The sequence below is a fragment of the Schistocerca nitens genome, chromosome 1 (assembly GCF_023898315.1).
Source record: "Schistocerca nitens isolate TAMUIC-IGC-003100 chromosome 1, iqSchNite1.1, whole genome shotgun sequence".
Lineage (NCBI taxonomy): Eukaryota > Metazoa > Arthropoda > Insecta > Orthoptera > Acrididae > Schistocerca > Schistocerca nitens.
Window position 1 is genome coordinate 1,051,652,934 of NC_064614.1, and position 17,578 is coordinate 1,051,670,511.

The 17,578-nt window shown below is 43.5% G+C and overlaps 1 protein-coding gene across 2 annotated transcripts in view; it reads right to left on the bottom strand.

The window, feature by feature from the left end:
• The window catches only part of LOC126238059 (ecdysone-induced protein 75B-like), a 626,856-nt gene that overhangs the window by 205,260 nt on the left and 404,018 nt on the right, over positions 1 to 17,578 (bottom strand). For both annotated transcript variants that reach the window (XM_049947766.1, XM_049947765.1), the window contains exon 4: positions 2,841 to 2,917. In XM_049947766.1, the coding sequence (XP_049803723.1) occupies positions 2,841 to 2,917 (77 nt within the window). The remainder of the gene's footprint in view (positions 1 to 2,840; positions 2,918 to 17,578) is intronic.

Sequence of the window (17,578 nt, forward strand, 5' to 3'; positions counted from 1 at the left end):
CCTCTCAGGCCAATCCAACGGTTTTCAAATGTTCTCATCAGGTGCCGACGCACAATGCTGAAAAAAATGAGCTGGTGCATCGTCATGCATGAACCACATCTGTAGTCTGCCATGACACGACACATCCTCCAAGAAGATGGGCTTTACGTTCTTCACAAGCGGTGATAACAATCCCTGGCTAAACCTTGTGATATCACATACGGATCTAGTGATCTATCCTACCCATGCATTAATTCAGTATCGGTCCTGATGCTTTGCTTCCTGAACTGTATGGGGATTTTTATCGGTCCACACATGCTGATTATGAAAAAAACAATAAAAAATAAAAACACAAATTAAAAAAATTGGAGGCAAATAGTGGATCTGAACCGCACTGTCGCAAGAACCATTGGGAGAACTGCACTTTGGCCCGATTGTCTTCTGCCCTAAGGACCTGGACGCGGTGACCATGCTATGGGTACAATAACTACCCGTGAAGTACCGTCCAGACCGGATGATGACTAACACCTGCAACTGCTGCTATTCGTTGCACACTACCTTCAGGGTTCTCGTCCACTGCACCTAAAACACGATCCTCCACTTAAGGTGTGAGAAATTAACAAGGCTTTCCAGTGTCTACTTTGTTGTGTGTCACGGAACCTATGTCCCCAAGACGCTTGAAATAAATTGGCTAAACCGCTTAACAGATGGTACCCTGAGTACTAGAAATTGTCCAGTGTACAGGCTACGGACTTTCAGATTAGCTCCATCTGCTAAATCTTGTCTGCCACTTCCCTTGTGGACTAAAAGGCCTACATTGCTAGACTGTCTCAGGGTATCTGCAAGAGAAGAAACATGTTGTAGGCACCGTAAACATAACAATAGTATCTACTTTAAATCTGACGCGTAAGTGCCGGCCGGTGTGCCTGTGCGGTTCTAGGCGCTTCAGTATGGAACCGCGTGACCGCTACGGTCGCAGGTTAGAATCCTGCCTCGGGCATGGATGTGTGTGATATTTAGGTTTAAGTAGTTCTAAGTTCTAGGGGACTGATGACCGCAGATGTTAAGTCCCATAGTGCTCAGAGCCATTTGAACCATTTTTGACGCGTAAGTAGATCGAACATCACGGTACATACCAGAGTTAGGAGAAATGTATACGAACGTAAACAGATGCAAGAAGATTACAGTACAATCACACAACTAACCGGAACAACTCACTACAGACCACTGAGCTAACTAATGTTTACATCGATACTGCACGGCAGTATCCTATCACGCTGTTGACCCTGGTATGTGACATACCGCGAATGCTACAATGGTAATCCTATCCGCGATCACAGGTCCATGATACCTTCCTACCTCGCAGTATTCCATGCCAGGGGTAATAATTAGCGTTAATTATAGGGTAGTCGTCTGCAGTAGGACAAGTTACGCATTGCCATAGATGATATCACAACAGTACCTCCTATGAACACGTGTTCATATGCTTTGTAGGACCTGTGATCGTACGACATTTTGGTCTTGTTTTGATGCGTATCATCCCCTGACACACTGAGGTTTTTCTTAACACATTGTATATACACTGTGGTGACCCCAAATCATGAGATAGCGATATTTACATGTGCAGAAGGTAGTAGAGTCTCTGAGTTGGCGGAGCTGTGTCATTTGTACTCAGGTGATTCAAGTGAAAAGATTTTCGATGTGTTTATGTCCGCACGACAGCAATTAACAGACTTTGAAATCGGGATGGTAGCTGAAACTTGAGACGTGGGCTACTCCATTTCGGAAATCATTAGGGAATTCTATTTTCCGAGATCCACGGTGCCAAGAGTGTGTCGAGAATACCAACTCGGGCATAACCTCTCACCACGGACGATGCAGTACCCGACGGCAGCAGCTTTTGCATACAATTGTCAGTCCTAACAGACACGTACAACTGCGTGAAATAACCGCAGAAATAATTGTAGGACGTACGACGACCGTATCGGTTAGTACAATGCGGCGAAATTTTGAGTTAATGAGCTATGACAGCAGACGATAGACACAGATGCCTGTGGTAACAGCAAGGCATCGCCTTCAGCGCCTTTTCGTGACGTATCGGCTGCAAGCTAGTCGACTGAAAAACCGTAATCTGGTCAGATGAATCAAGATTTCAATTTGTAAGATCTGATGGTAGGATTCGAGAAGAGCGCTGACCCTATGAAGCCCTGGACCCAAGGCAATGTGCAAGCCTGTGGTGCCTTCATCATGATGCGGGCTGAACTTGCTAGTGGAATGGGTCCACTGGTCCAGCTGACCATTGACTAGGAACGGTTATCTTCGGCTGCTTGGGCATCGTTTGCAACCATTCAAGGAATTCATGTTCCCAAAGAGTGATGCACCGTGTCACCGGGCCACAGTTATTCGCGATTGCGTGGAAGAAAATTTTGGACAGCTCGAGCGAACGATCTTGCCACCCAGATTCCTCGACGTGAATCCCATCGAGCATTTAGGGGACATAATCGAGAAGCCAGTTCAAACACAAAATCCAGCACCGGCAACACTTTCCCATGTATGGACATCAATGGAGGCATCACGGCTTCGTATTTCTGCAGGGAACTTCCAACGACTTGTTGAGTACATGTCACATCGAGTTACTGCACTTTTTTTTGCGTCATCAGTCTCTTGAATGATTTGTTGTGGCCCGCTACGAATTCCTGTACTGTACTATGCCGGGCAAAATGAGGTCCAACACGATATTAGAAGGTATCACATGCCTTTTGTCAAGTCAGTGCATGTGCACAATGACTAGCTGCTCTTATGTGGAACTCCTAGCCCTTTTGTAACGTCCTGCAAGAATGGCGAGAGCCCAAATTACTTACCTCGTGTTCGATGCTAGAGGCGCGATCGTAGAATGTCGGCGTCCGTTCGAGGTCCTCTGGCGTTCCATCACTTGTGTCTGAAACAGCGCAATAACGAAACTTTTAGTCTACTGCTAGAGGGCAAAATTAATGGAAAGTTTTAAACATGGCTACGTTGTTAGCGACCGTTACAAAGTAAAATTAAAGCAATAACAGTCCTCGATCGCCAAATGAAGTCTTTTTGACCTAGGTTTCGGCCACTACTGAGAGAGCTTTCATCAGAAATAAAGCATTTAAGCTGCCATGTCTAGTATAAAATAAACATAAAGCGACAATGCTATAGTCACTCTTAGTAGTGGCTGAAACCTAGGTCAAAAAGACTTCCTTTTGCGAACGATGGCTATTATTGCTTCTATTTTAAAATTAACTCTGGCAATCGTTCCTACTCATTGGCACGTGAAATAGTCGAACACCAGATGTTTAGAAACAGATTTGAAAATATTTACTACAACGTAAATTTAGTGATTGGATTTCAGTATCATGGTTTGGAGTATCACAATGCAATCATCGGAAGCGGAATGAAATTCAGCTGTGGTTATATTTTCCATATATTGCAAATATCTTGTCAGTGTCCGAAAAAAAATTGCGATGCATTCCTCTTATCCCGAAAATAAGATTTATACCTTATTAGGGGACGAGTGAAATCGTTGCAATGCGCAAACATGAATGGTATGTATGTATATTTGGAGTGTCCCAGGGGTTGTAGAGAGTGTGTAGAGGGTGTCTTGAGGAATAAATCGGAGATAGAAGCCAACCTCCGGAAGCGTAACCAAACAACGCTACAGAGCGTCTATGTTATAGGCGCCGGCCTCGGTGGCCTAGCGGTTCTAGGCGCTACAGTCTGGAACGGCGCGACCGCTACGGTCGCAGGTTCGATTCCTGCCTCGGGCATGGATGTTTGTGGTGTCCTGAGGTTATTTAGGTTAAAGTAGTTCTAAGTCTAGGGGACTGATGACCTCAGATGTTAAGTACCACAATGCTCAGAGCCATTTTTTTATGTTATAGGCGCCGGCGCCTGTCGCTAGTCCTCACGTTCTGCAGAGAGCGTGAATTTGTACGCCGACGGTGTTGGTTATTCAGTGATCGCGGTTGAGTCGTACGATAGCCAGTGGAGAAGATGGGGCTAGCTGCTAGGTAGAAAGGTTTTGTCTCCTATGAATGCGATGCTCTGTTGCCTCGGTGGTTGACGGTTTCGGTCACGGGTTTACATCCAGTTTCTTTTTGTCCCGGAACTCTGTAAAATCTCCAATGTTTTTCATGCACCAAGGAGACATAGCATAGCATTCTTAGGAGACAAGGCCTGGCCTCAAAGTTTTTCACAACATCAAATGATTCAAATGGCTCGGAGCACTATGGGGCTTAACATCTCAGGTCATCAGTCCCGTAGAACGTAGAACATCACACACGTCCATGCTCGAGGCAGGATTCGAACCTGCGACGGTAGCAGTCACACAGTTATGGACTGAAGCGCCTAGAACCGCTCGGCCACCGCGGCCGGCGTCGCAACATCTCTGGGACATCGAGTATATTAGACATTTCTAGATGAACCACAAATCGCCATTAAAGGCCAGGCAGATTAATATGCATGTGATATTATTCCAGAGATACCAGTCCATCTGCAACTCATACTTCACCATTGACTACTCGACATTTACATGAGAACATGTTTCCAACACTACTGTCCTTGCCTACACATACGAATGTTCCCTCTTCAGTACACATTCGGCACTTTGTATATTTTCATTACAAAATATATATCCACTCAACAACATCTTAAGGCCAACGGCCAAGTGTAAGACCTTTAGTTGGACGCCGCTTTGTGATCTGCGCCTGCGCCTTCCAGAGCCGACTCCACGCGGCTTATCTACACCTTCACCATCCTAGTATTAACGAGGCCCGAAGTTACTCTGTTCGATGAAAGGGCAAGAACAAGTGTTTTCAGCGCCACAATGTCCTTGGTACAGTGTTACTAATACCTTCCTATTATTTGTAAGGACAAATTTCGCCATAACGACGCCACACGTCGTGGCATGGTCTCCACGAGTTACCGAAATCTTCGTTGACTCTGACGGTCGGAAGCTCAGTCTGCACCATCAACGCCCATTTCGCTGGATGTCTTACATGTGATCTACAGAATCTGCGTCAAATGATAAGGACAGAGATGCGGTGGTTCAAAAATGGTTCAAATGGCTCTGAGCACTATGGGACTCAACTGCTGTGGTCATAAGTCCCCTAGAACTTAGAACTACTTAAACCTAACTAACCTAAGGACAGCACACAACACCCAGCCATCACGAGGCAGAGAAAATCCCTGACCCCGCCGGGAATCGAACCCGGGAACCCGGGCGTGGGAAGCGAGAACGCTACCGCACCACCACGAGATGCGGGCAGATGCGGTGGTTTAGGTACACAAGCACCTTCTTACTCTGATGCCTGTACATCGCTTTTTAGATGGCACTGCACAGTTCGAAAGGGATGTGATGGTGCATATACTTGCTGAATATCGTCATCTGTGTACTGCTAGCGAGAAGATACGGACGCTAAATTTCTTTATCGTTCGTCGCTGAAATTGGATAGTACATGTACCAGGAGCCTCACTTCATCGAACATGCGCATTTCCCCTTGTAAAACGAAAATCTATAGGTATAGCAATCGGTGGTCCATATCAATTTCAGTAAATGCTTTTGAAAAAAAGTCTGCGTCATTCTTTGAACTGAAGTAACAATGTTTCTACTTGTTTACATCTCCGTGGCCAAGAGGTTGACCAGCCTTACATATTGTGCTCTAAATCGGTTTTCAAGCGACAACTAATTTCAATCCCTTAATATGTCGTTGAAGAGTTTAGAGCTAACAGACTCTGGGAAGGCATGCTTACGTGAGAGGCTATTGTTTGAGCAAATAATTGGCGGACTACAATATTTTTAGATCTACATTACTTGGGATTTCAAATTTTCTATGAAATTTGAAAGACCAGCTTACTACAAATTCTTTGACTTCGCTTAGTAGGTGTTTCAAATTTTATTGTGTTCAATAATTACCAAATCTAGTGAAAACAGGATACCTGTAACTGCAACAAATCTTAGGAAATGATACTAATGCCAGATGTGGAATTGCAAGAGCATTTCTTCTGCCTGAGGAGAATGTTTCTTTCAGTTAACTCTGTGACGAAAAGTCGTTTCTCAGCCTCAAGATTTAGGAGGGTATTTTAAGATGCAATAGAAGAACTTTTAAATAACGGAAAATCTTTCAGTGCCAGCGACCGTGTTACATTCAGGATGTTTTTACCAGCAGCTCAAACAATAATAAGTGAAAGAAAGATTATTTCGACAGGTAAAGATGAGAAACATTATTGTTTCTGCTGATTTCCGAGTGTAGTTTATTTAGATATTTTCTAGAAAATTACACAACTCAAAGTGAGTTCTAAGCAACCTGGGAACGACGTGTAAAGTTGTGAACCGACAAGCTCCGTAGTTGTGCCGCTCAGCGTCATCTGCGCTGCTACTGGTGTTGAAATGGGTATTCGTCGAGTATCAGCAACATGTCAAAATATCTACTGGATGTATATGCCATGTTTATACCTCTTTTATTTGCACATATCGACGTGCCTCTTTTACGGCAGTGTAAGGAGACATTCTACTGTGTAATCGAAAATTACTTTAATCGCCGTGTCAAGGAAACGTGTCGCTGTGTGGCACCAGTAACTTTACATTTCGTCCGCAGGACGGTTATAAGGCTTGTTCAGCAGGGCATTCAAGAAAACGGACACTCGTTTGAACACCTGAACATTTCACCACCGCAACATCCATCTGAACACAGTCAATTCTGTACAGCATGTTTCATCAACGCTTAAAATCCTGAGTGTTCCTAGCACCGTACCTAAAATTTATATAAATTTCATTTAAATGCAGTTATACACAGTTGGGTTAAATATTTCAGCTAGATCATTGGAAAATAATGTTTTATTTCAAAAATTACAATTCATTTTTGTAACTTTTGGAATATAACTAAAGAAACTGTTTTCATAACTCATCAAAAATAATAACATTTCTTATGTTTATCTACTTTCACTCATTATCTTATAACATGCATAGAGAAGATTTGGCCCAGTCTGACTACCCCTGAAGCAGATCTTAGGATCTCCTAATGGTGATATTATCTCCGCCTTCTTGCTCTTTGACATATAAATTACAACATCAACATAAATGAATAATTAAGGGAACTAGTAACTACAAATGATAAATGCCGTTTCTGCTTATACATTTATTGTGGACAGAAATCCCTTTATATATTACAAATGTTTATATATCAATAACCAATGGACATAAAAAAGAACAAGTGGATTTCCTAACTAATATGATTGATCGATTGACAAAATCTGCCCCTTTTTGTGGCTACGTGATCTAATATAAATAACGCGAGATGACTGACATCACCTATGTACCAAACACTAGAAGAGACTACTTTCAAATATGATATAGTGTCTTGTGGAACCTCAGTTACGTCATCACAGCTGTTTAGCTTTATAGCCCTAATAAGCCGAAGCAATTAGTAATATCACCATATGTACTGCGTCCGGTGGTTCGGAGTGATGCCTCTCGTACATATCTGTAACAACGGAAGAACTCCAGCAGCAAAATAGAAAAATAACCCTCATTCAAACACTATGACGGCAGAAGACGGTCCTCTGACTAGTATACTCTAATCCTGTCTTCTCCTCTCTGTGTTCTACAGACGAGAAACGCGAACTCCCTGCCACAGGGACGAAGTTCAGACAACACCTCAACGTGAGCATAAGCAGAAGAAGTGCTCTCAATCACTGAAAGCTGCGTTATCAATGACGACTGCCTACCTGGAGGCGAGATCCAGAATCGTATAAGTTCGCAACAGTACAGTGTCTCAGCGTTCAAACTATAAAATCTCCTGAGAGCAAAGACAGCAAGTCCGTCTGTACCAACGAAAGCTGACACTGAGGGACCGTCAAACACGGGCGCTGAAAATGGAAGACTCCTTTCTCTCCACCGCTGGCCTCCCAGTATATCTCGACTTCCCTTCCTCGTAACTGCATAAAGCGAATCATATTCTCGAAACTACAGAATATTCTCCCTCTATACAAATTCTTCCGAACGCCGACCAACCATATTTTATCCTTTTGTCGTCCAGCGCGGAGGAAAGTTTGCGAGGAAATACCTATCCCCTTTAATTAGGAATACATACAATGGTACGCTTCTCAGAGTAAATATCCTTAGAAATATTCCAGCCTGCGTGATTTACGAGATAAAGCTTCCTCGTTCCTCTCTGCTGCGTCCAGGATTTTCAGAGTTTCCGAAGTATTATTCGGTAATCCTTCAGGCCCCACTACAACACCGGCCGGCCGCCGCTGTATTTTGCTTCAGCGATCAATTGCCCCTACCGCTCATCTTGGCTACTCTCTGTGTCAAGCAGGACAAACACACCTTTGTAGGCTCTTCCACACAGGGCTTGAGTTACGCCCGCCTTCTTATTTCCACTGGAGTTCCAACCTCTACTAGTATAGGCAATTATTCATTACGCCGTTTTGATGATAAAGATACTCTGCCACCTTCCATAATTACAAGATGTACATGAAAATGTCAGTCTTCCTTAAATATTCATATACACGATGTTGTTGTTGTTGTTGTTGTTGTGGTCTTCAGTCCTGAGACTGGTTTCATGCAGCTCTCCATGCTACTCTATCCTGTGCAAGCTTCTTCATCTCCCAGTACCTACTGCAACCTACATCCTTCTGAATCTGCTTAGTGTATTCGTCTCTTGGTCTCACTCTACGATTTTTACACTCCACACTGCCCTCCAATACTAAACTGGTGATCCCTTGATGCCTCAGAACATGCCCTACCAACCGATTCCTTCTTCTAGTCAAGTTGTGTCACAAACTTCTCTTCTCCCCAATCCTATTCAACACTTCATCATTAGTTATGTGATCTACCCATCAAATCTTTAGCATTCTTCTGTAGTACCACATTTCCAAAGATTCTATTCTTTTCTTGTCCAAAATATTTATCGTCCATGTTTCACTTAAATACATGGCTACACTCCATACAAATACTTTCAGAAACGACTTCCTGACACTTAAATCTATACTCGATGTTAACAAATTTCTCTTCTTCAGAAATGCTTTCCTTGCCATTGCCAGTCTACATTTTATATCCTCTCTACTTCGACCATCATCAGTTATTTTGCTCCCCAAATACCAAAACTCCTTTACTACTTTAAGTGTCTCATTTCCTAATCTAATTCCCTCAGCATCACCTGACTTAAGTCGACTACATTCCATTTTCCTCGTTTTGCTTTTGTTGATGTTCATCTTGTATCCTCCTTTCAAGACACTATCCATTCCGTTCAACTGCTCTTCCAAGTCCTTTGATGTCTCTGACAGAATTACAATGTCATCGGCGAATCTCAACGTTTTTATTTCTTCTCCATGGATTTTAATACCTACTCCGAATTTTTGTTTTGTTTCCTTCACTGCTTGCTCAACATACAGATTGAATAACATCGGGGAGAGACTACAACCCTGTCTCACTCCCTTCCCAACCACTGCTTCCCTTTCATGCCCCTCGACTCTTATAACTGCCATCTGGTTTCTGTACAAATTGTTAATAGCTTTTCGCTCCCTCTATTTTACCCCTGCCACCTTCAGAATTTGAAAGAGAGTATTCCAGTCAACATTGTCAAAAGCTTTCTCTAAGTGTACAAATGCTAGAAACGTAGACTTGCCTCTCCTTAATTTAGCTTCTAAGATAAGTCGTAGGGTCAGTATTGCCTCACGTGTTCCTATATTTCTACGGAATCCAAACTGATCTTCCACGTGGTCGGCTTCTACTAATTTTTCCATTCGTCTGTAAAGAATTCGCGTTAGTATTTTGCAGCCGTGACTTATTAAACTGCCGGCCGCGGTGGCCGTGCGGTTCTGGCGCTGCAGTCTGGAACCGCGGGACTGCTACGGTCGCAGGTTCGAATCCTGCCTCGGGCATGGGTGTGTGTGATGTCTTTAGGTTAGTTAGGTTTAAGTAGTTCTATGTTCTAGGGGACTTATGACCTAAGATGTTGAGTCCCATAGCGCTCAGAGCCATTTGAACCATTTGAACTTATTAAACTGATAGTTCAGTAATTTTCAAATCTGTCAACACCTGCTTTCTTTGGGATTGGAATTATATTCTTGTTGAAGTCTGAGGGTATTTCGCTTGTCTCATACATCTTGCTCACCAGATAGTAGAGTTTTGTCAGGACTGGCTCTCCCAAGGCCGTCAGTAGTTCTAATGGAATGTTGTCTACTCCCGGGGCTTTGTTTCGACTCAGGTCTTTCAGTGCTCTGTCGAACTCTACACGCAGTATCATATCTCCCATTTCATCGTCATCTACATCCTCTTCCAAAATATTGTCCTCAAGTACATCGCCCTTGTATAGACCCTCTATATACTCCTTCCACCTTTCTGCTTTCCCTTCTTTGCTTAGAATTGGGTTTCCATCTGAGCTCTAGATATTCATACGAGTGGTTCTCTTTTCTCCAACGGTATCTTTAATTTTCCTGTAGGCAGTATCTATTTTACCCCTAGTGAGATAAGCCTCTACATCCTTAAATTTGTCCTCTAGCCATCCCTGCTTAGCCATTTTGCACTTCCTGTCGATCTCATTTTTGAGACGTTTGTATTCCTTTTTGCCTGCTTCATTTACCGCATTTTTATATTTTCTCCTTTCAGCAATTAAATTCAATATTTCTTCTGTTACCCAAGGATTTCTATTAGCCCTCGTCTTTTTACCTACTTGATCGTCTGCTGCCTTCACTACTTCATCCCTCAGAGCTACCCATTCTTCTTCTACTGTATTTCTTTCCCCCATTCCTGTCAATTGTTCCCTTATGCTCTCCCTGAAACTCTGTACAACCTCTGGTACTTTCAGTTTATCCAGGTCCCATCTCCTTAAATTCCCACCTTTTTGCAGTTTCTTCAGTTTTAATCTACAGTTCATAACCAATAGATTGTGGTCACAGTCCACATCTGCCCCTGAAATGTCTCACAGTTTAAAACCTGGTTCCTAAATCTCTGTCTTACCATTATACAATCTATCTGAAACCTGTCAAAATCTCCAGGCTTCTTCCATGTATACAGTCTTCTCTTATGATTTCTGAACCAAGTGTTAGCTATGATTAAGTTGAGCTCTGCGCAAAATTTTACCAGGCGGCTTCCTTTTTCGTTTCTTACCCCCAATCCATATTCACCAACTACGTTTCCTTATCTCCCTTTTGCTGCTGACGAATTCCAGTCACCCATGACTATTAAAATTTCGTCTCCCTTCACTATCTGAATAATTCACTATCTGAATAATTTCTTTTATTTCATCATACATTTCTTCAATTTCTGCAGACCTAGTTGGCATATAAACTTCTACTTCTGTGGTAGGCGTGGGCTTCGTATCTATCTTGGCCACAATAATGCGTTCACTATGCTCTTTGTAGTAGCTTACCTGCATTCCTATTTTCCTATTCATTATTAAACCTACTCCTGCATTATCCCTATTTGATTCTGTGTTTATAACCCTCTAGTCACCTGACCAGAAGTCTTGTTCCTCCTGCCCCCGAACTTCACTAATTCCCACTATATCTAACTTTAACCTATCCATTTCCCTTTTTAAATTTTCTAACCTACCTGCCTGATTAAGGGATCTGACATTCCACCCTCCGATCCGTAGAACGCCAGTTTTCTTTCTCCTGATAATGACATCCTCTTGAGTAGTCCCCGCCAGGAGATCGGAATGGGGGACTATTTTACCTCCGGAATATTTTACCCAAGAGAACGCCATCATCATTTAACCATACAGTACAGCTGCATGCCCTCGGGAAAAATTACGGCTGTAGTTTCCCCTTGATTTCAGCCGTTCGCAGTACTAGCACAGCAAGGCCGTTTGACATTTGGCCCTGCAACTACTGAAAAGGCTGCTGCCCCTCTTCAGGAACCATACGTTTGTCTGGCCTCTCAACAGCTACCCCTCCGTTGTTGTTGCACCTACGGTACGGCTATCTGTATCGCTGAGGCACGCAAGCCTCCCCACCGACGGCAAGGTCCATGTTTCATGGGGGGGGGAGGGGGGGGGGGGTGGATACACGATGTACAACCTATCAAATGATACCTACTCCGGTTGTAAATCACAGCAAAGTATCGATATGAGTGCTTGTAAGGTGCGAAACTACAGCCACCTTACAATATACATTCTGTTATTGTGTCTTTTCCTTACATGTATGATCTTGTTCAATATAGTAGCTGCATTGCTATCTGAGCCTGTTGCCTGTAGGGTACAAGAGTAGAAGGTGATACATTGTAGATAATTTTAGTGAATCAGTTGATTATCCTGGTTAGCTAAGTACGCCCTGGTACAGTTATTGTCAGGCAGAAGCTAATTTAACTTTTTCTTTTATATCCACTTGTAATGTTAATCACAGGCGGAAACAAGTAAAGATTTTTATCTTGAAGTGGAGCTCACTTTATAGTCATACTGGAGCAAACAACGGACGTGTTTTAGCATGAGCTCTGTTGCATACTATGGTTGCTCCATGTGCAGCATGCAGTTTTGATTTATACACTCATGGAAATTGAAATAAGAACACCGTGAATTCATTGTCCCAGGAAGGGGAAACTTTATTGACACATTCCTGGGGTCAGATACATCACATGATCACACTGACAGAACCACAGGCACATAGACACAGGCAACAGAGCATGCACAATGTCGGCACTAGTACAGTGTATATCCACCTTTCGCAGCAATGCAGGCTGCTATTCTCCCATGGAGACGATCGTAGAGATGCTGGATGTAGTCCTGTGGAACGGCTTGCCATGCCATTTCCACCTGGCGCCTCAGTTGGACCAGCGTTCGTGCTGGACGTGCAGACCGCGTGAGACGACGCTTCATCCAGTCCCAAACATGCTCAATGGGGGACAGATCCGGAGATCTTGCTGGCCAGGGTAGTTGACTTACACCTTCTAGAGCACGTTGGGTGGCACGGGATACATGCGGACTTGCATTGTCCTGTTGGAACAGCAAGTTCCCTTGCCGGTCTAGGAATGGTAGAACGATGGGTTCGATGACGGTTTGGATGTACCGTGCACTATTCAGTGTCCCCTCGACGATCACCGGTGGTGTACGGCCAGTGTAGGAGATCGCTCCCCACACCATGATGCCGGGTGTTGGCCCTGTGTGCCTCGGTCGTATGCAGTCCTGATTGTGGCGCTCACCTGCACGGCGCCAAACACGCATACGACCATCATTGGCACCAAGGTAGAAGCGACTCTCATCGCTGAAGACGACACGTCTCCATTCATCCCTCCATTCACGCCTGTCGCGACACCACTGGAGGCGGGCTGCACGATGTTGGGGCGTGAGCGGAAGACGGCCTAACGGTGTGCGGGACCGTAGCCCAGCTTCATGGAGACGGTTGCGAATGGTCCTCGCCGATACCCCAGGAGCAACAGTGTCCCTAATTTGCTGGGAAGTGGCGGTGCGGTCCCCTACGGCACTGCGTAGGATCCTACGGTCTTGGCGTGCATCCGTGCGTCGCTGCGGTCCGGTCCCAGGTCGACGGGCACGTGCACCTTCCGCCGACCACTGGCGACAACATCGATGTACTGTGGAGACCTCACGCCCCACGTGTTGAGCAATTCGGCGGTACGTCCACCCGGCCTCCCGCATGCCCACTATACGCCCTCGCTCAAAGTCCGTCAACTGCACATACGGTTCACGTCCACGCTGTCGCGGCATGCTACCAGTGTTAAAGACTGCGATGGAGCTCCGTATGCCACGGCAAACTGGCTGACACTGACGGCGGCGGTGCACAAATGCTGCGCAGCTAGCGCCATTCGACGGCCAACACCGCGGTTCCTGGTGTGTCCGCTGTGCCGTGCGTGTGATCATTGCTTGTACAGCCCTCTCGCAGTGTCCGGAGCAAGTATGGTGGGTCTGACACACCGGTGTCAATGTGTTCTTTTTTCCATTTCCAGGAGTGGAAATTGTTATTCCCCAGTCTGAGTGTAGAGACCTAATGTTTGCAAGTGGTTGGATAATGTTGTTTAGTAAAGGGAATATTAATTATAAGACTATGCTTGTAGAAGCCCCCACAAAATCCTGCGCCACAGAGAATACTAAAGGTATAAATACGATATTCCAGTGCATGTATTGTTAAGGAGAAGAGTGCAATGTACCTTCGGACATGCATGCCTGCTTCTTAATAACACAATCACTGCAATATAGTATTTATCCGACGATACCAGGGAACCACTCTCAATTAAAAATGTCCTCCCCTGTATGGAAATTACATAGCCTGTGCATGAGGACAGGTTGTGACGCAGGAGCGACGACATATGGGACTGTCCGTCTGGACGTAGGTCGTACACGCATAGACAAAGCGGTTAAGGCTACATGTCGCGTAAATCGAGAAACACGGGTTCAAGTCTCTTTCCAGCACAAATTTTCGTTGTCATCTTTCAGTTGTATATTGGAGGGGTATTTGAATTAGCAACTGCGAATACATTTCATGAACGTGTCTCTCATTTCGAGAAAACTTTCGGCTACAGAGACTCCAGAGACGCTGTTATATCATTTTTTTCAAGACATCACCCATACCACAGGGTAATCGTAGGTTAATGCTGTACGCACACATAGAGTAAAAACATAAATACTCTGCCGTTTGTTTACGGTTTTGTTTAACGAACGCAAATCTTTCTACAAAAAGGCAAATACCATGCCAGTATTCTACGTAGCACACACTGAAATATTTTGCTAGTTGTGATTTTCAAACAAAACGTAAAGAAACAAAACAGTTTTATAGTAAAACTAAGTATTTTTAAATAATGCTTCCAGGTACGTGGAGGAACACAATCGTTTCCAAACACTTACGTGATAAATGTCATAAAAATACAGTAAACAATGTTGTCTGCTTCATTTGTCGCGTAAGAATGAAATCATACTAATGTTTCGCGTCTGGACGTGACTCTTTCTACCAGTCTAGTACCTTTGTAGTTGCTCTTCTCAAATAGTCGGTCTAAAGTGCGCTGGAGATAAACATTAGTAGTTACATGACGTGAGAGGGTTCAATATTAGGTTCAATTCTGATGGTGACAGCATGTAAACGTATTTCACTAGCATATCCAAAACGTAGCATGCTAGTATATTATTAAATGGTTTTTCTTTTTGGACGAGGGACGATAGCCAAAGAATGTTTGGTAAATCCTGTATTATATATTTTTTGAAGCGATAGCTCTATATAATTCTGGAATGTGGGAGGGATGTAATATGAGAGTCAAGTACTAATAAAACGTGGAGGTAATTTATTTTAAGGAAGGATGATAGTGTCACTATCATAGCATATAGTAACAGAAGAAAGAATGAATGATGGGTTAAATCACTGACGAATTAGAAAGAAACTTTCTCATTTGGTACACACTACTGGAAGGAAAGAAAAAGAGACCGAAAAATTAAGATTCAGATGCTTTCGGTAATAATTATAACAATAATAATAATAATAATAATACTAAGAAGAAGATTAATTGTGTTAAGTATCTAAAGATAGAGAGAAGAACGGACAGTAGTGTAGCATATCATGCAAACATCAGAAGCTACAACGTAACACATGAAAGGAAAAAGCAATCAGTAATTTAAATTAAGTACATTTATTTCATTTAAGAGATAACGTTGTTCTTCAGCAATGCACTTACGGACATAACCTCCACGCGCAGAGAATGTATTTACACATTACACAAGTAGCAGGAGAATCAGACTTCCAGGGGAAGTACGTAAAAGGCGTGAAAGTAGCCGAGCAGAACTAGAAATCCTAGTATTAAAATCGTAATGAATTTATTAATTCCTTACTTAATCTGAACCAAGGACCTTGCCGTTGGTGGGGAGTCTTGCGTGCCTCAGTGATACACAGAGCCGTACCTAGGTGCAACCACATCGGAGGGGTATCTGTTGCCAGGCCAGAAAAACGTGTGGTTCCTGAAGAAGGGTAACAGCCTTATCAGTAGTTGTGGGGCAAATGTCTGAATGATTGACTAATCTTGTCTTGTAACGTTAACCAAAACTGCCTTGCTGTGCTGATGCTGCGAACGGTTGAAAGCAAGGGGAAAATACAGCCGTAATTTTCCCTGAGGGCATCCAGCTTTACTGTATCGTTAAACGATGATGGCGTTCTCTAAGGTAAAATACTCCAGTGATAAAATAGTCACCCATTCGCACCTCTGGCTGGGTACTTCTCAGGAGGATGTCGTTATCAGGAGCAATAAAACTGGTGTTCTATGGATCGGAGCGTGTAATGTCAGATCCCTTAATTGGGCAGGCAGGTCAGAAAATTTAAAAAGGGAAATGGATAGGTTAAAGCTAGATATAGTAGGAATTAGGGAAGTTCGGTGGCTGGAGGAACAAGACTTCTGGTCAGGTGAATACAGGGTTATAAGCACAAAATCAAATAGGTGCAATACAGGAGTAGCTTAGGTAATGCATAAACAATACGAGCGCGGGTGAGCAACTACTAACTGCATAGTGAACGCATTATTGTAGCCGAGACAGACACGAAGCCCATGCCTACCGCAGGAATATAAATTTATATGCCAAGTACCTCTGCATATGATAAAGGGATTGAAGAAATGTATGATGCAATAAAACAAGTTATTCAGATAGTTAAGGGAACTTAAAATTTAATAGTCACACGGCACTGGAATTCTACAGTAGGAAAAAGAAGAGAATGAAAAGTATTAGGTGAATATGGAATTGGGATAAGGAATGAAAAAGGAAGCCGCGTAGTAGAATTTTGCACAGAGCGTAACTTAACCACAGCTAACACTTGGTTTAAGAATCATGAAAGAAGGTTATGTACGTGGAAGAGGCCTGGAGACACTGGAAGGTTTCAGATAGAGTATATAATGGTATGAAAGAGATTGAAGACCCAGGTTTTAAATTGTACGTGGTCGTGTGGTGGCGTTCTCGCTTCCCGCGCCCGGATTCCCGGGTTCGATTCCCGGCGGGGTCTGGGATTTTCTCTGCCTCGTGATGACTGGGTGTTGTGTGATGTCCTTAGGTTAGTTAGGTTTAAGTAGTTCTAAGTTCTAGGGGACTGATGACCATAAATGTTAAGTCCCATAGTGCTCAGGACCATTTGAACCATTTTTTAAATTGTAAGATATTTCCAGCGGCAGATGTGGACTCTGATCACAATCTATTGCTTATGATCTGTAGATTAAAACAAGAGAAACTGCAAAAAGGCGGAAATTTAAGGAGATAGGACCTGGATAAACTGAAAGAACCAGAAGTTGTAGAGAGTTTCAGAGAGAGCATTAGTGAACTATTTGTAAGTAGGCTGTTTAGGTTTTTTTATTGGTAACGCCACCTCTGTATAAAAATCACTGGCTGTGCTGTGTGCAGTCTGTGTCTAGTTTGCATTGTTGTCTGCCATTGTAGTGTTAGGCAGCTGGCTGTGAACAGCGCGTAGCGTTGCGCAGTTGGAGGTGAGCCGCCAGCAGTGGTGGATGTGGGGAGAGAGATGGCGGAGTTTTGTAATTTGTCATGAACTGGTATATATATTGTGACTATTAAGGTAAATACATTGTTTGTTCTCTATTAAAATCTTTCATTTGCTAACTATGCCTATCAGTAGTTAGTGCCTTCCGTAGTTTGAATCT